At 41.8% G+C, this 20,136-nt stretch overlaps 1 protein-coding gene across 1 annotated transcript in view; it reads right to left on the bottom strand.

Moving 5' to 3' along the window:
- Positions 1-20,136, bottom strand: part of LOC108926731 (disintegrin and metalloproteinase domain-containing protein 10-like) — a 52,739-nt gene that overhangs the window by 17,508 nt on the left and 15,095 nt on the right. The window contains exons 2-3 of the mRNA XM_018739627.2: positions 19,669-19,819; positions 3,389-3,507 (exon numbers count right to left, since the gene is read on the bottom strand). Of these exons, the coding sequence (XP_018595143.2) occupies positions 3,389-3,507; positions 19,669-19,819 (270 nt within the window). The remainder of the gene's footprint in view (positions 1-3,388; positions 3,508-19,668; positions 19,820-20,136) is intronic.

Raw genomic sequence — 20,136 nt, 5'->3', positions numbered from 1 at the left:
ATAAACCACACACACACACATTTTCTGAACCGCTTGTCCCATACAGGGTCGCGGGGAACCGGAGCCAACCCGGCAACACAGGGCGTAAGGCCGGAGGGGGGAGGGGACACACCCAGGAGAGGACGCCAGTCTGTCGCAAGGCACCCCAAGCGGGACTCGAACCCCAGACCCACCGGAGAGCAGGACCCGGTCCAACCCGTTGCGCCACCGCACCCCCCTATTGATAAACCAGTCAGCACTTAAGAATGTGTTTACCTGTCTAACCAAGACTACAATAAGAATAATATTCATTTCTTGATTTTATGAAGTATAAATAACAAAGGATAGAGGGCTGGATAGTAGTGTAGTATATAGCACTGATGCCTTACAGCCTCTAGGTTATGGGTTCAAACCTGGGTTTCAATCTATGTGGAATTTACATGTGCTGTGTTGACGTGGGTTTTCTCTGGGTGCTCCAGATTCTGCATCCAAAGACCAGTGTTTCAGAAGGAGAGGTGACTAAAAATTGTTCTTTGTACATTTCTGTGGGTGTCTGCAGTATAACTAGCTACCCCAGTTTACATGGTATGTTTTCTGGGATTGACTGTGGATCACTGTAACCCTGTACCGGAGAAGTGGCTTCTGGCAACCGACGTAAAGAGGACTAAACAGGCTTTGTTTTTTAAATTAATTTATAAAAAGCTTCCCATGCCGTGAAAGAACTGGGTCATGTTAGACCTCTCATTAAGTCAATAAACGTTGCTGTTTTTCCCCAAAACTTCAGTGCATGGTGTTCCTGAGAATTGGTAACCAGCAAAAGGAGTTTTGGATGCAGAGTATACTGTCACATACCCCTGTATACCAGTACACATCACACGAGTAGCTGCATATAGGCTTTTCCATTATTAAACATAACAAACATGTACATGTTTATCAAGCACTTAGAAAATCATGGAAGAAGTGAGTCCAAAAGAAGTGAGTTTTGAGACCCCTATAAGATGTTAAAAGGTATGTGAACAAAAAAAAAAAAAACATTTAAAAAGAAAGTGGAGGGGCCTTCCTGAAAACTATACTAAAATAAAAATGCAAAGTTATAAAAGGTTATCATACGTTGAAAAGTCTGCACCTGATAAGCTTATGACTTCAACATCACCGGCAAAAAGCCTACCTCACTCACTCAAAACAAAATAAAAAAAATGGAAATGCCAAGATTAGCCCATCTGTGTACCAAACATGGGTGCAACTTTTCTGGGCTGTTATAACTGAAATCTGTGAACAGGGAGTCCGTATACCAGAGTATACCTGTATTTATTTCAAACGTTCATTATTGCAGATACTTCCCCTTGTATTTTTATTTATCATTTTCAATTATTTTTATTTTCATGTAGCTCAAAGTTAAAAAAATATTGTTGGTTAGGGTTAGTGAGACAATGTTTGGTTTGGAACTACTGAAATCAGTTTGGAAGAATGTGGGCAGTGAGAAAAACAATGGAAAGGTTTGCTATCACACATCTGTAACTGGGAAAATGGAAAGGGAAAAACTGTCACCAGCATTAGGTCACTGTCATTCAAAAATTAAGGCAATTTCCTGAATTCAGGTTCCACTGCCTGAACAGTTTAGAGGGAATGGAAATACTTTCAACGGGTTGAAGGCAAAAACTAGACTTCAGGACTCTCATGCAAATGGAAATGTTTTCTCCAAACAGGCCACTGATGGGTCAATGCACAACAAGATGAATGTAGGGCTCCATGGGTTACAGGAGAAACCATCAGGGAACTCTGCCTTGCTTCAGTGTGCTGCATGCACATTGTGTCTAGGGTCATGAACCTCAGTCATTGCTCACCTCCTGATGAAGCCCTTTACCCTTGCCTCAAACATACTGTAAACACAGCAACCCAGGTCAATACCTCAACTACTCTACAGCATAGTAGGCCATGGAGAACACCTTGCTGTGGAACACTCAACGTAGGAGGTCATCTGCCAAGACTTTAAAAAAAAAAAAAAAAAAAAAAAAATCTAAGGCCGCCACTTTTCATTGTCTGTTAAGGACGTCACCGCTCAGAAAACACCTTCTGTAAGAAAAAGGAAGTAAATAGAGGTTTGTGAACAGCCGAGGTTATAAACCACAAAATAAAACAGAAACCGAGCGTGCAGAAGTAGTACAAGAGCTCAGTGCTAAGGCATAGCTTCCCAATGTTCTGTTCCATCCGCTTTACAAATTTTTTTTGTTAAAATACCAATAGCATTAAAGCTAAAGATCTAACACTAAAGGATTTATAGGAAAGAGTAATGAAACTATGCATAAGGAAACCTATTGAGAAACATTTCTAATCCAACCACTTCAACAACGTGAACAAGCCCAAACCCAATGGTGAACTTATTTTCACTCAAGAAACAGCATTAAACTTGTAGAACCCCCTCCATTAACTTGCTTTAGGCCATTTAATTTAGAAACTACTTGCAGCAAGAATTACAGAACTCGTGATCATTTTGCCTTGGTGCAACCCTGGTTGGCTACAGCAGCAGGCCATGTTCTTAGTTATGTCAGCTTCACAAACAAGAAAATTTTGAAATACACATTTATATACAGTATAACACATGATGACAAGGAAACAGTAGGGTGTTACAGACCAGTGACGAGCAATAAAGAAGGAATGGCCCCAGGGCAGCACTATCAAAAATATTGTCTCACTTGTCTCTTGGCTAAGACAGGTATTAGACCTGTGACACCAAAACTGGATTTTTTTATGGCTTCCACTGAACACAATCTCAGGTTTAGGTATTGCAGCTGGTGTGACAAAGTACTGCTGCCAGTCCAAGCGAGCTAGGGGTAGAGTTCATCATCTGAATTTTACTCACGGTTTTTTGAAGCACTGTAAGTTGAGGAATGACAGTCATAAAGCTTCTCTTTCAAATAGTCAAACATATTTGTTACTGTAATTTGGTAGAATTTCATCGCTCACAGGTAGAAGCTGGCTCTGTAGTAACAGCCATACACTGTGTTTCACTCTTGGAAGGAAGCCAGTCACTGGCTCAGAAATCTTACTCATTACAGGAAAAACAAACACCAGAGAAACCAGAACTATTTGTGTGCAAAAAAAGGATCTTGAAACTACGTGCACAACTGTTTCAATGACATACAACTGCAGGTGACAAAGCCTTGAACAAAAATTCCAAAGAAATACTGTAAAAGACAGTTCCAGTGCCTGTGAAAGGGAGGCACACGGTTCCCTGAAGTTTCATAACATAGCCTTCAGTCCAATAAATTTCAAGAAAAATCAGACACTGATTCTGGCATCTTCCACTGTGCTAAGCACACGTTTATAAACTGGACTGACATTCTTCTGTGTTAACCCCATTACCATTGAACATTGAAATGATGTAACTGTAAGAATCTGCTTGACTCACCATAGAGTTCTCCAGTATAGATATGGGAGGTGTCATAATCTTCCTCCACTCCTGACATTTCCAGTTTGAAGTCATGCGAGAACAGGGAGGTGTCCCTCTTCATTCTCAGATTAAAATGTCTGCAAGATATTACAAAAAAAACAGTGATGAACTGGTTGCCACAGAGGATGATTCCTGCTAACAAATATAGCTCCTGTAAACTTTAACACATAGTCTCTGAAAGCTGGCTGAAAACCTTTTTTCCCCCTTATATGATACAGTTCTGGGAAACAAAAACCAATGCACATTTTAAAAATATACAGCATAATTACAAAGTGATCAAATTCTCTCTAAATCCATTTGACATCACAGGCTGTTAAGCATGAGATCAGTCCCAAATGTGTATTAATGCCTGCCAGTGGAGCTTTGTGCTGAACTGCACAGTATCGCCATTCACAAACAATGACTTGAAAAGGAACACACCTGCATCATGGGTAGGATCAAATATGAAGGTAAATCTACTGTAAGCAACAAATGCTGGTTTAGCAAGCTGTATGCTTAGAGTTGGAGGACAGCTTGACTCCTCTCTCTGGGAGCCTGCCTGATACAGAGGAGCCCCTCATTCTTGCTCTGCTGTCTGCTCACTCTACTGGACCCCTTTCCTTCCCCCAGCTTTGACATGACCACTGAAGGCAAAAGTCCAGCACTGACTCCAAAAGCAAATCTCCATTTCCCTCAACTCAAAGCTTAATCTCAAACATTTGCCTTCAATTCAAAGTTTAACCAGGTTTACAAAACTTTGGGGCAGATATATTGGAAAATAGTTTTAAAAAATAACACATCCAACAGGGTCAACTGTATTATAAGGATTAAAGATCGTGTAAAGCACTTTTGTTAGTTAAAGCACACAGTCCTGAAACAGTAGGAAAAGTAGAGATGTGTCAGACACAGCAGCAGCTTACTGAACATCCTTTTAGTTATGGTCTAGTATAGTGGTACAGAGGGAACTTTGCTGGACTTAGACAGTACACTGCTAGAACACTGGACCTAGTGCTTAAGTGCCTCTTAAATTCTTAGGCTTAAGCACTGTGTGGGAAAGAGGCTATTGAGTCTCAGTCTCCATTATCACCATCACCTCAGTACTGTGTTGATTTTTGCTACTCGCTCTTAACAGACATTCACTACAGCAATCACATTATACAAATTCCTGGCACCATCGATGACATAGGAAATGCTTCCCAGGCTGCCCTTCGCCCAGAACCCCTGCAGCGATGACACACTTGATTATTACACAGCCCTTAACCTTGAGAAAGCAGCTCGTGTGCCATACAATCAAGGAAATAGATTGGGATGTTCTTGTCAAGCATATTTTATCTTGCAATCAACCCACTTTCATTTGACTTCAGCCATTTGTAAGTTAGAGTCACCTAAAGCTTCTACACAGAAGAATGGCGATGTGTCTCTAAACTGCCTTCACTGTGGAAACCACTGATCTAATTCACTGCTGCACCATCTCACCCTCTTCACAGGGGTGAAACTGACTGAAATCAGTGAGCCACATTTCTGATGCCAAGGAAAAGTATATCCAATTTTCCACTGTTAAGTTTTAACTTGTGTGAACCATGTACACTGTACTGGAACGGCACACCTTTCTCATGTCCAGCAGCAGGACTATCCCAAAACCAGTTCCCGCTAAACATGCTCATTGCGTCATTATTTCTGACAGTACACATTTTGCACCAAGCAGAAGAACACTTAGTACGTTCTCATTTACATGGTTTTCGCTTGTCCAAGTCATAACCAAGCTGCCAAGGAAGAGCAAAAAATGTCCCCCCCCCCAACCCACAAAAAAGAGTTTCCATGTTGACTGTGGCTGGTTGGCACCTCCACTAGCAGTACTTACAGTAACACACATTTGGCATGTTTGTTGCCCCCTGCCCATGTAGAGCTGTATTTCTACCATCAAGACATTCTGCATAAAGCCCCATCTGTAAAGAGGCTCCTGCACATTAGGTGTGGAGAAAAAATGTTCACTGCTGATACACCCAAGAAAGAAACACATCAGAACTGCTTGACACAAGGGAAGTGTGGGACTGAAACTCATGTTCCTTCAAGATTATTACCATTTTCATTATCTGGTTGTTACAGATATCTTGACAGGTGCTGTTATCCAAGATGACTAACAGGCTTAACTTTTTTCTTATGGGGGACTTTATCTAGTTACACAGCTGGACTCATTTTTAATTAAGTATTTGAAGTTAAATTTCTTCTTTATAGTAACGATCAGGAAGTGAATCAGCAGCCTCTTTGTTCCAAGTATCTTTCCATTACAATTGCCTACATGCTACAGCAAAATTGAGTGTGTAACTATATAACTCCTTGTGCACTTTGAAATCTCAAAATGTACAACATACCCAAAGATTATCATTTAGTATAAATATGGTCTTAACAGGGGAAATGATTGTCACAAAGCCATTACTTCAATCCAAAGAAACTGACCTCTTCTAGTGCACAGAGACCAAAGACAGTTTCTCCTCATTTGTCTGCTTGTGTACTGGTTGCATGATCCCCTTCCACCCACTGCAACACCTGTAGTGAACATCTGAACATGGAGCTTCACAACTGGTAATCACTGCCAAACTCCTTTCCACGTAGCCTAATGTTAGACCCGTGAGTCCACAGACAAAACAGCTTAGCTCTAAAGGAAAACCCACAAAGTTACTTTATTCAGAGACAAGAGACTAAAGAACACTGACAAGTGGTCAGCAAAGTTACTCACTTAAGAATGTGAAGAATTAAAAGAATTAATCACTATACTATCAGTCATAATGTTCTCAGATTAAAAAAAAAAAAAAAAAGGATAAACAAATGGCATAGACCACTCAACCTTGACATCAGAAGCAAAACAACTGCTTCCAGCCCATGTAACCCGAAGCTACAAATTACCAGCAAAATTAAACAGCTTGTCGATTCACTTTTTCCAAAACCAAACGCTGGTTAAAGTAATGGGTGGAGCCTCAGCTAATGTGAAAATACACTGTCAGAGGCTTTAAACTGCAGTACACTGAGGTCCCTGGCTGTTTGGCTGGAGTTTAATCTGCTGAGTGAGCCTTGGGTGGAAGGGGTCAAATTGTTGGACTCATGCTGAAGTACCCCATGAAAATACTGCTTGAGAGGCACAAAAATGTCCCTCTGCAGTAGCTGTGGTTTCATTTGTCCTCCACTCAACCTTCTGCTTCTTGCACAGAGTTGGCATATGCTTCAACACATTTTTGGTGGGGGTTATGTTGTTTACACACAGAAGAGGTTGTTACAGACTCCTCCCATATCCTCAAACCTGCATAAACTGCATGTTTCAAAGATGACAATTCATTAGTGAAAGCCTGTTCAAAGGCTGAGAGCACAGAACCATAAAAATGACAAGTAATCATGCAGATCAGCCATCTTACTGATCCATCACCTTTAATTCCTCTCCCAAGTGCCAAACCCTTATGTTCCTATAAATAGCTTTCTTCCACTCTTAGTGATTGGTGGCTGCACACCTAGTCCACACAGCAGTAGAGCTAGACATGCTCAACATTGCAAACTGCTTGCTAGCATCCCACTATAGTGGTGGTGGTGGGGGGCAAAAGTATGACCTCAAGTCAAGCTGTACCTCTACTCCATTTCAACATTCACAAGCTTTCTAACAGCATAATCTGCATTATTCATCACTCGATATTCTTCCCTGCTCTTCTTTCAAAAAGTGAAGCGGAGATTAACATTTAATCTATATCAAAGACTACAAAAAGATATCCTGCCTCCTTCTAACCCATTTTATCAGTGCACCTCAGCCAATCAAAGCTGTATCCAAAGATGCACAGCATATTGGGACAAGGGGTGAGAGACACCACCCATAAGCAAGAAAATTTTAGACAACAACAAGCATTGCTACAATAAAGAAGATTTTTCAGCCTTCATAGTAACTTTGGGGGGCACGGTGGCGCAACAGGTTTGGCCAGGACCTGCTCTGTGGTGTCCCGTCTGGGGTGTGTCCCCTCCCCCTGCAGCCCTGCATTATGTATTGCCGGGTTAGGCTCCGGTTTGCTGCTCGGGACAAGCGGTTGCAGGCATTTTGTGTGTGTGTGTGTGTGTGTGTGTGTGTGTGTGTGTGTGTGTGTGTGTGCGTAAAACTTCTAGGACAAACCAAAGCACATTACACTTTTAAAATAGCTAAACCACAGAAAGGGCATTTTTCATTATTTAGAGAAAACCCAAGTGCAATTAGACTGATTTTAACAAGCTAGCTGTTTAATAGGATATAAGCTACAACCACACACTTCCCAGAGTGCAAAGGCCCTAACTGTAAGTAGACTGATTATGCTGACCCACAAGGAAGGGAGATTGCATGTGATGCTACCAGGATCAATGCTTCAAGGACAAAATGTAGCTACAGTATATTCTTAGCAAGCAATAAGACTGCTCCACCAAAACTGAACTCCAATCGAAGGCTTCACATCCTTGCTTGTTGCACATCTTCACCCACAAGCACAGCTGCAATCTATAAAGACACATCCCCCAAAAAGGTCCAATCACAAGCTCCAGATTCACAGGGTTAGTAAAGAGAGATTATGTATGGAAAACCTGGTTACTGTAAGTCAAGTCATGAATTCAGAGACAATGCAGAGGGAAGCAAGAAGAGGAGACCTTGCTGGAAGGGACTGACAAACTTTGGCATCCAAACTGCAGCTTTTGAGTCCATCAGTTTATCTGCGCAAAGGCAGCAGTCCCCGGGAGAGAAGGGAAAATTACGGAAAAAAAAGCTGTCTCAGCCCATCCAGCATGAGGTTTTGCTGGGCTGGAGGGGTGGTCAGAAACTTCTTATTGGAGGGCGCATGATTGAAAGAATTACCATCAGAGGAAGACACAGCAAAGGTAAACAAATGATATGTAAAATAAACAGAGCTTCAATAAAATCAGAAACAGCTTCATCTTAAATAGATGACCTGGCCAAGAAAGATTTCTACAGAATACCTGGAATAGCATCCAATTTCTGTAAATGACTAGCTGCAAGTACACAAGGAAACCATACGTAAAACTATATAAAATATACATCCCATCATTTCCCAACTGCTGTCTATTGTAGAGAAAATTCAAAATGTTAAAGCAAGCTCATCTGTGGTAGTGTATTTTAAAAACGTAGCCCTGGAGTCCATATGTGAGAAAAGGTTAAAAAACAAGAAAGGTAATAAGGAAACAAAAGACATATGTAAGCAAGTAAAATACATTTGGCATTTTGCATCCAGCGAAGTAGTGGATACAATATGAAGAACTTGAACCAAAAACTAGTATAAAAGTGACATTTTTTTTTTTTTAAAATCATCTACATCTAAAATCAAAAAAACAAGACCACTACATGCATGTACTGGCTTCCAGTGAATTCTATTTGTGGAGATCGAAGAAAACCAAGAGTTTAAAAGGGGGTGAACAAAGAGCTGGAAAAGAGGATCTACTTACTTTATTATGGGAATGAAGGGCATTACTGAGTGAAAGAAATGTGAGAGCAACACAAGTTACTTCAAGACCACTGGTGACAATGGCGTAGCATTCTCACTGAAAAGCAGGGACCATAGAGAAAATACCAGCAGGGACCTCCTCAGACCATGAGGAAGGAGAATGCACAAAAACTCCATGAGTAGCTGCAATTAAATTTCATAAATTAGGGTGCATACCAGCAAGGTCCAGGTACTGTAAAATGTCAGCAAGCAACCAGACCAGCTGCAGAAGAGTAAGGCTTACAGGAAATGCTTTGAGGAACAGCTAAACAGACTTTGAGGTTTTAAGCAGATTGCAACAGACAAGAGTATGAAGGGGGTCTGAAACCAGGGCAGGAAAACACTCAGAACTAGAGGAAAACTAGAAATCAAAATATGAGTGATGAGCTAGGAATGTAAATAAGATGATAGCTAACCTTTGTACCATCACAATATCAAAAGGTACCAAAGAGAAAGGCAAAAACAAAAAGTTAGCCAAAAACTACAGGTCAAAAAGCACAGTGAAATAACTCTCACATATCTATCTGTTCCATTTTCAGATGTGCTTTATGCACCACACTGCAGCACAAAGTCAGAAAGGGGGCACAACTGCTTAAACTGTCATGTAAAAAAATCTGATCATTGCACACTTTTAATATACAGTAAAACAGGCTTTTGCAATGTTAACTCAAACGTGTCTTTCAGCTTCCCGACATTCTGGGATGTTCACAGGTGACAAGCTTTAAGTAACAGTTTCTGTTTAACATACAAAGCCCACCACCAACCAGCCTCAGGCTGTCAATTAAACTAGTCACAGCACTGTAAGACCCAGTTCCACAAAGCTGCAGTCACTTGTCAGAAAAATGTGACAAAATCCAAAAAGCCACTGTCTCTACCAGCACAACATGAACCATTCAACCATTAGTCATCACTGACATACTTGTACAAGAACAGCTATGTGGTGAGAATGGGAGGTGGACTAGAGATCTTCAGAGATATCGTTACATCTTATTGCAGAGTGAGTCAGAGGAGAGTCATGCATTTAGCCCAAGCTGGGGAGGATTTCCCTTCAAGTCTGAACACATGCCCAGCACATAGTCCATCAAATCACCATCTACAAACCACACCCAAACAATGGTGCAAGGGAATGAGTTTTTTCCTTGATGGAACTTCCCATTGCTCCTTATTTGACTGCCAAACTCCTCCTTGCACCAGAAATCCAGCAGAGCTTACAGGAATTTCTAGGGCTGGGAACCAAGTTCTCCCTACAACAGCTACAGAAGATGGGTGTGGAACTGATAATAGCAGCTAAGAGCTTCAATTAGGAGAAACAAATTAATGTATTTCAGAAATTAAGTGAGGAAGAAGTGAGAAGCAGTGGTTCCATTTCGAAACCGTGGAGCCTGCTTTCAGCCGCTACTAGGTGCCTCAAATATGACACATTATTCCTGGAATTATAGGCTCATATTGCATGAGTTGGTGGGTGTAGCCATAGGTCAGCATTACCGCTCACACAGCAGATCATAACATGCTGATCTACCAAGAAGTAAGGGCATGATGGGTGCACCCAGAGGCCATGGGGAGGACAACTACATTTTCCCTGTTAAGCGGCCACAACCATCTCTGACCAGCCTGCCGAAAGGCATACAACTTCTTCCTCATTCTCAGATGGCTCAGATTACAACATACAGGGGTGTGTGGGTGTGTGTAGGAGGGAGTGAGTGAGTACATAATAGATATCCTCAAAAGTTCTTTATGAACTAGTGTGGAGGGGAGTCATGAGACTGCTTGTGATCTGCCCAGTTCTCAGAAACCTAAGCCTTCTGGAACAGTGCTTGACTAGTGAAAAAGCCCTGCACTCACACCCTGTATAATGCTCCAACTCACAAGCCAAACAAATGCTTTCTCTGTACTTCTCATCACGTGAGGAGACATTTCATTTCCTACTGGGACATGGGGCTGGTTAATGATGGGAGTGTTTCTGCAGGCATGGAATTCATCCACAGGAACGAAAGAGCAATACAACCTTTTTAAAAGCGGTGAACCTTGCATGTTCTGTGTTTTGGGGGGGAAATGCAGTTCCATTACATTACAGCTTTGCTATTAAAGCAAATAAATACATAGGATATACAAGTGTGGTACAAAAACCATAAATACTGTGCTTTGTTGTACTTCTTTACGACTGGGATGCCAATTTCAACACACAAATAATAAAGTATAACTTGAATTTGTTAGAGACATTTAATATACCAAAATACAAAAGGGCATTATTACATATGATATATTATTGCTTTAGAAGTTTGTATGATTATTTCATAACCAGTTTAATAAGCTGACATTAAGTATTTTACACCTCAACAAAATGTCATCACTACAGGCTACACCAACATTGAATGACTCATATTGCCATATATACAATATATACTGTGTGTGTGTGTGTGTCATTGTATATTGTGTGTGTCATTGTATATTGTATAGTGTGTATTGTATATATGGCATTATGAGTCATTCAGCATCAATGTTGAACCACAGCTACACTTCCTTTAATGGAAAATACACTGAAAAACTGCCCATTTAATGACAAGAAAATAATAAGCTGCAAAACAGCAGTAAAATGGTGGCAAACTGCCACTGTCTCACAGATGGACAGTGACTGTTTTAACAGTTAGGTCCCCCACTTACAATTTTAATTGGGAATGAGCGTTAGTTCAATACAGGAAAAGTTTGTAAGCTAAATGTGACGGGGAGCAGGCCACAAGCTCTATATGCAGCTACTTGTGTAACATGCAGCAGCAAAAATGGTGGAATTTGACTAAGGAACTGTACTTCAAGAACTGTGTGTCTACCTCTGAATCTTGTCATCTGTTAGTGAAATGTACTTCTGTTCAGCTGTATATCACTTTGGTGAATATCTGCTAAGTGAATAAATGTAATGTAAATGTGAGCAACCCAGACAGCTCCATGTGGAGGGAGGAGACAGAACGCTCTGTCTCTGTCTGTCTTCCATTGAACAAATCGGGCACAGCACAGGGGCAGACAATCTGTCCCTGGTGAGCTGGGACAACTCATGCACATGCCTGTAGGCTCCGAGTCCCCTGATGTGAGAGGTCAATGGCTAGACTGGTTTGAGCTGGCAGAAAGGCTCCGGTAACTCAGATAACCACTCTTTACAACTGTGGTGAGCAGAAATGCATTTCAGAATGGACAACATGCTAACCTTGAAGTGGATAGGCTACAACAGCAGAAGACCACATTACGTTCCACTTCTGTCAGCAAAGTACAGATAGCTGGAATGGGCCAAGGCTCACCAAAACTGGGCAGTTAAAGACCAGAAAAACATAGCCTGGTCTGATAAGGCACAGAGATGGTAGGGTCAGAATTCGGTGTTAACAACATAAATCCAGACCCAACCTACCTTATGTCAACAGTCCAGGCTGGTGGTGGAATGATGTGGGGAAAACTTTCATGGCACACTTTTGGCTCATGAATACCAATCAATCAGTCAGGGGCATAATAATGCAGTATGTCACAAAGCAAAAGTCGTTTCAAACTGGCTTCATGAACCTGACGATGAGTTCAGTGTTCTTCAGTGGCCTTCAGAGTCACCAGACCTGAATCCAATAGAACATCTTTGGGATGTGGTAGTATAGGAGATTTGCAGCATGAATGTACAGCTGACAAATCTGTAGAAACTGCATGATGCCATTATGTCGACATTGATCAGAATATCAAAGGAATGTTTCCAACATCTTGTGGAATCCATGCCATGGAGAATTGAGGCTGTTCTGAGAGCAAAGGGAGGCCCTGCACACTATTAATATACTTTTCCTAATAAAGTGCTCAGTAAGTGTAAGTTGTATGTCATTTACCTTGAATCACAGACAACTGCCCATCAACTCAGAGCCAGAGGTATTGCATGAATGTAGATGGATGACGGTGAGGCTGGTAGAACTAGTAGAAGCCACAGGATCATCTATAGACTGTCACCTTCTATTTGCTTCTGTTCTACCTTCTCCACTTTTGAAAAACTTAAGGCAGCTCTTACTATTCTCAGCTGCTATCTGTTACTGCATGAGGTGATGCATTGGCAGGGGATTTAAAATGTTATGCTATTGCTTTTCATGAAAAAAGTAATACTTCTCAGAAAAGTCTGTATCAGTGAAATGTTATTTATTCAAAAGCTTTTAAGTTGTAGAACAGCTTTATGATGTTCTTACAGTGAGTTATGCTGTTTTACTACAGAATCTTACTGAAGCTTATTAGTACTGCTCACATATGTACAATAATACTGTTTTGGTGACAAAGTTAATGTTTTTGTCATCTCAACAGACATTTTAACCTTAACTAGAGACAGAAGCCCAGAAGGAGCATGCTAGGAGCCATACCTCTCATTACTGATGCACTGTAGGGTGTGTCACAACAAGAAAGAATGGCTGGCAAGTTTATGCCAGTTCAAGAGGGATCTGACTTAATTCTTATATTATAGCCTTAATCAATAGACAGGCAGCAACAACAAATGTGCCGGGCAGTGAGGAGAAATCACTGGTACTAACTGGGTGGGAACCATGCCAGAATAAGTAATCATCAGGTTGAGGGAAAGTGAAGCATGCAGGTATGGACATAAGAAACCTGGTCACACTGTGGAGTAAAAAAAAAAGGTGGAGACCATAAGGCTAAGGGTGGGGGAGGGTCAGATCCCAGTGGTACAATTATATAACTACTCCATCTGTTTGCATAACAAAGTTGTTTGTAGTTGTCAGATGGTGTGGAATCACCAACATTAGGTGAAGGAAATGTAAAAGATTACTAAACCTTTACATAAATACTGCAATATTCACTCACTTTTACCAACTGATTGTCTTGGTCAGGTTCGCATAGAATCATAGAATAGAAAAGGCTCTCCAATTTCCCACAACTTTAAAAAAAAAAGAGCTACATGGCTACCACAGACCTGAACTGAAAGAACCTCAAGAAAGAAGCCAATAAGGTTCAAGGCAGACAGGAAGACGTTATGATATAGACAATGAAGGCAAAGTGCATTTTGCACTGAACTTCTTTTCCATAGTGACTCAGCACCTACCCCTGTGGACTGATAGTTCAGACAACAGGTGACGGTACACATTCTAGATCCGTTCCAAATCATTGTGCGGACAATTATCTACTTTCTTGAGTTATAATTTTTCTGGCCACTGCTGTATATTTACTGCTGCTTGGTTCAATGCCTCTCTATCTCACCTGTGCTCCCCAATTCACTACGTCAATCTGTCCAGACAAGAACCGGCACTGGCCATAGACAGGTTAACAATACAAAAAGAAAATCTGGAGGTTCACTGGATGCCAGTACATTTTTTTTTTTTTGCTGTGAAACACTTTTATTACTATGGGATGGCAGAGTGATGATAGCTGCTGTTTTCCCATCCCAAGGTGCGCTACAACACTAAGCAATTCGTGATAGATTAACAGAGGACGAAGCAAACATAAGTCTTCTGACAGTACTCTTGAGAGTCTTCATAGAGATTCCATTAACAAACATCAGTGAGGCAGGATTCTGAACAGAGACCTTAGTCACTGTATCTAAGTATGCCTATAAGATAAATCAGGAAGGTAAACAAATAAGCGCCACCTTTTCTGCCCTTTAAAAAGGTGAGCAACTCCATGAACACGACTAGTTTTTCCTCATTTTGAAAGTCAAATTTACAAGATGGAGTACAGAACTAACTTAAATGTCTGAAGAACTGATCAGTGGATAGAGAGGCATGTAAGCATATGGTCTATCATTATTATATGGCAATTTGAATATACTAACTTCATAATTTTATGTTTTTTCGTTAAGGACATGGTAGAAATGTCTCACTTCACTCACGTTTGTTAACCACTTGTCCTGGTTGGTGCACAGCTGTACAGAGCCTGACCTGGTATCACTGGGGACAAATCTGGCGGGTACTTCCTGGATGGGACATCAGTCCATCGCAGGACAACCACACATTATGGGCCATGCACATATTATGCGTAATTTAGCATCACCAATTTCACTGGACTGCAATATCTTTGGACTGCAGGAGGAAACTAGAACACCTGGAGGAAAACCCACACAGGCATGGGGGCAAACTCCATACACACTGAGCCAGATTCCAACCTACACCCAAACAGCTCAGGTGCTGTGAGGTAAAAGCACTACTATGCTACCTTGTAGAAATTCCAAGCTATTTGTCAGTGTTTATCTGAAGTGCAATTATTCCCTGTGTGGTAATGCTATCGTGATTAAACAGACAAAAATGGAAATCCCAGTGAAAATCCCATAATTAATGCACAGCTATTCCACAGCTTCCCCTGGAGACAAGCCTGTTGCTTTGCCATAAAACTGTGACAGCACGTAACACTAACGGGAAGTACTGGGTCTACCTCAACATCGTCACTAGAAATCATTCCTCCTCCTGGATTAACAAAGGGAATCCCTTATTTCTCTCCCTACATAGCGGTTCATGAGAAATTGCTAGCTAGGGAGAACACCATCAAAGCATTCTCATTTTTTCAAAGCCACTGCAACAAATTGTACCGATAAGAGGAAAAGCAATTGCATTTTCAGATTTGCGGGAAGAACACATTAAGTGTGCTGTGGTTGCTGATGAAAAAGCAGGATGTTGTTGGGCATGTACAAGCACAGAAAGCTGCCCTACATTCAGGACATGTCGTTCGGCAAACAGAAGTAGAGTTGGGATGGTCTAGAAAGCCGCCCATGAAAATGAGGTGCCACAATCAGCAGAAAACAGACCCAATCACTGTGGCAATGCCCTAATCTCATCAACTGTGGTGAGAACCAGTGTGGATCTTGGAGAGAGACAGTATTGAGGGGGTCCTGTGTGTTTCTGGTCCAGCAAGAATATGAAATACTGCTGCTATGTCACACCTATGTATGTTAGAAAGCAGCACAGGAAAATATTTACATTTACGTTTTTATTCATTCAGCATTGTATGCACTCAATTGTACATACAAATAAAATACAATGAGTGCACTGTATATGTAAACATGACATACACCTCTTAATGTGAGACACACACACACACACACACACACACACACACACACACACACACTTTCGGAACTGCTTGTCCCATACAGGGTCGCGGGGAACCGGAGCCTACCCAGCAACACAAGGCGTAAGGCCAGAGGGGGAGGGGACACACCCAGGACGGGACGCCAGTCCATCGCAAGGCACACCAAGCGGGACTCGAACCCCAGACCCACTGGAGAGCAGGACCTGGTCCAACCCACTGTGCCACTGCGCCCCCCGTGAGACATAATGGTGACCGAAAAATACAAATAAAATATGTACAATACAATAATAAAAAGAAGAGTTCATTTAAAACCGTTTAGGATAGGAAGTAGGAGCCAAGCCAGGTGTAACTCAAGAGGTTTCCAATACGAAAATACTTTCTAGCGAACAGATAAAAGTGTACATCCAAATGAAGTGGGCCAGTTATCTCCAGAGCTGTGCCTGGAGTTCTGTGAGGTTCGATAAATGTGGTACTGGTAAGCTTCAAAACCTCTGCATTCACACTGCTGCCTGCCCCAATGACATGTGGTCTTGGGCTCTATGATCTCTACCCAACTGTGAGCTAGCTGCTGAGTTTTAAGTGTCCAACACATGCATTAGATCGTTGGTTTTACTGACAGATCAAGAAAGTAATGGTTGGCATTGCAAAATGGTCATTCTTATTTTTTAACACAGGGACAGTATAAGATAGTGGTTAGAGGTGCTTTGCACATGAAGGACACAGGTCTGAATCCTGCCTCCTGCTGTAGCATCTCTAACCACTGTGCCATCCTCTCTGCCTCTAGCAGAAAGCAAGTTTCCCAGCTGTACAAAACGCAAACTCACAAATTGACATTTACATATTCAGATATGAAAAACGGAGTCTTTCTGTCAATACAGAACAGTCTTTCCATCAGTAGAGACACACCAAACACAGAGAAGCACAGACCCAGTCACTACACTGGGTAGTGCGTGTGAGAAAGTTGGGAGTTTGTAAGCACTGTACACAAGGGAAGGAAGCTGCTATAAGGAGAGCTCTGGGATGGGTTATTTTTAGACCCCCCCCCACTGCCTTTCATTCCCATTGAGTAGTGGAGAGACTGGGAAGCTGGAGGCAGAAGGAAAGGAATGGGAAACTGCCAGCAAGAATGTCATAATGTAATGTTCCAACACATTTACATTTATTCATTTAGCTGATGCTATTCTCCAAAGCGACTTGTAACGTTGTAAGTTACTTACAACTGTATACCCATTTATGCAGCTGGGTAATTTTACTGCAGCAATTTAGAGTAAGCGCCTTGCTCAAGGGTACTACAGCTGGGGATGAGATTCGAACCTGCAACACATTTACATTTATTTATTTAACACATGTTTCTCTCCAAAGTGACTTCCAATGAACTCTATGTAGTGTTGTCAGCCCACACACTTTATTCACCAAGGTGACTTCCACTGCTAGATACACTACTTACAAAGGGTCACTCATCCACACATCACTTGGCGCCAAAGTCACCAACTCTAACCACTACGTAGCAATGCGGAACTCTTATCACTGTTATTGTTACAGGAGGATTTGCCCACATTTTTAACTCCTACAACTTTCATTTTTTTTCCTTCACATCTAACCGCAATGGCTTAAGGAAAAGGTAAGAAATGGACATCCCCTAGGCAGCTGTACCCTTCCAGGTGCCCAAAATGAGTGTGGCTTGATGGGTTTGTAGACAAAGACTGTGTAAACCTGTGCACAGTGGCATAGAGTGAGCACATGTGAATATTGCCATTACACAAGTGGAACACAGAAATAATAGGATGACTACACAGTTATGACACATGGACTTCCCACTTGTATTCCATCTCTATAGCAAGAAGGAAGCCTACCCATTATATAAGGGGCCTGATAAGGTAATTTCAAACGTAAACATGGACTAAACCAGTTGGAAAGTTTACTGAGAGGTGCCCTTACATATTTATCTGATCATCTTTGTATGGTAAACACAGAAATTACCGTAAAATTATGTTTAAAGTAAATGTTTTGTCAGATTTCTTATGTTTACACCAGAAGCTGAGATATCATTTCACAGATGTTGTAAGGACACCTGACTGGGCTAAAGTGCACTTAAAGGTCACAGGCTCATTAACCATGCAAAAATCACAAGAATGACTTTGCACCTTGGTGACTCAAATAGAAGGACAGCTTTCCTTCTTAGTGAACAATTTTAAGCAAATAGTATAGAAATATATACTCTATCCAAATTGCAAATGTTAGAGTACTTGGGTGAATCAGTTATGAGAGTACTAGCCTATAGGTGCTGAAACTAAGTGCACATTACAACGTAGTGCCTCATACGCCAAAAACAAACCATCATAGATGCCTCATAGAAAGCTGAAGCAGTGGTCTGTAGACTTGCATGAGCAACCCTCTGCGTGTATATGTGTGTACGCCTGAGCATGGCAACACCCTGTCAGGGTCCCTTCCCTACAGCACCATATATGTTTCAGAAGGGCAGAGCGGTGGGATAGTGGGGAGAATAAGTACATGAATGAAATTCAGCACTGGCACAACATGTTTCAGTGCAACTAGAGAGCATAAGGCTGTCCCCCCACCATGTAAAGACTCATAACACATCTGAACAAAAGCTCAAATCCACAAAATTTGTCAATAACCTTTTTTGCCCTCCTTCACACTTAATATTGGTTAGATATCTGACCAAAAAACTAAAGTTATCCCATTTTGATTCAATCAGGGAAGGTCAATAACTAAGGCGCGCACACACGCGCAGACTGAAGCTGCTTGTCCCAAGTGGGGTCGTGGCAAGCCGGAGCCTAACCCAGTAACACAGAATGCAGGGCTGGAGGGGGAAGGGATACACCCAGGACGGGATGCCAGTCCATCACAGGGCACCCCAAGAGGGACTTGAAACCCAGACCCACCAGAGAGCAGGACCCAGCCAAACCCGTGGCATCCTCACTAAGGCCCAGATAAAGCTAAATAAGCTAGTAAGCATTTATTCTTGTCCCAGACACACACACACACACAAAATGGGCAATACAGCAGAGGCCTTCTGGAAAGGGGACTTCAAGAAGAAGAATACCACTACATCTTTCAAATTCATCACAGAAGCCAGCAGACTTGGGGGGAGATAACAGAGCTCAGGATTACTCGTCCATCTCAGAATGAAATTTTATGAAACTGTTCGGAACACACAATCTCAAACTTTTCTTTATGCAGTAAAAGCTTATAAAAAAAGTCAGGGAGGCCAGTAGCCGTTGGAAGAAATTTAGGGAAGAACAAGGTGGATTGGAACAAGGTGAACACGCTCGCAGAGACGACGGCGGTTCAGGTCAGTCCACTGCAGAAGAGACAGCACATCATGCCTGTATCTGGGCCATACTTTTCAATGTTCCATAGGAACCTGAAGACCTAGATCCTCCAGTTATGGGAAGGCAATTTTTCTAGTTGAAAGTATCGGCAAAGTTCTTTCTCACAGACAGGGCTTTTGAAACAAGAACTTCCACATGGACTGTGGTTATTAATGTTAGTCAAACACAACCACCTCAGAAAACTTGCTACTAAACTCAAGTCCTTCACCTCTGCAATAAGAGCACAATAGTCTAGTAATCCATGTGACATTGTGCACATTCTATTCAATGAAAAGACCTGCTGTGAATTAAAAAAAGATTATTGAAAGACTGCTACCAGCGTTACACAATGAAAGGCCTAACCCCCTTTATTTAAGATCTACAGACATGAACTGACCTTCCATGGGTGTGGAAGTCAAGGTGGACGAAGCTGTCCTGGTGGGAGATTGCCCTTCTGGCTCGCTGGTGCTTGCTGTGGAGACTGTCTGTGTCATATGACAGGCCCTCATAGTGGCGGATGTACTTGGTCAGAGGGTTGTTTAACTGACCTGCAAAAGAGAGGGAATAGGAGAGAAGGTAAAATCTTTGCAGGCTCCAATGACAAGGATTTAACAATATTGCCCCACACACTGCACAACTGGCATCAAGGAGGGCTTCGTCACATCGTAACAGAGCTGCTTTCAGAAATCTACACTATAGATAGGGTGAAGACCTACTCGTTAAAAAAGGCCTGAATGTCCCCATGTAGGCACACAAGATGTGAAAACAATATCACATTGAATACAGTTGAGAAAAGCAGGATGAGTGTGAAGTGTGTGTTCATGTGCATGTATGCACAAGCCAGTCTCCTGTCCTTACCCTTCCA

Source organism: Scleropages formosus, chromosome 11 (genome assembly GCF_900964775.1).
Source record: "Scleropages formosus chromosome 11, fSclFor1.1, whole genome shotgun sequence".
In the NCBI taxonomy this organism is placed as follows: Eukaryota; Metazoa; Chordata; class Actinopteri; order Osteoglossiformes; family Osteoglossidae; genus Scleropages; species Scleropages formosus.
The sequence above is the reverse complement of the archived record's forward strand: the minus strand, read 5'-3'. Positions and strand labels throughout refer to the sequence as shown.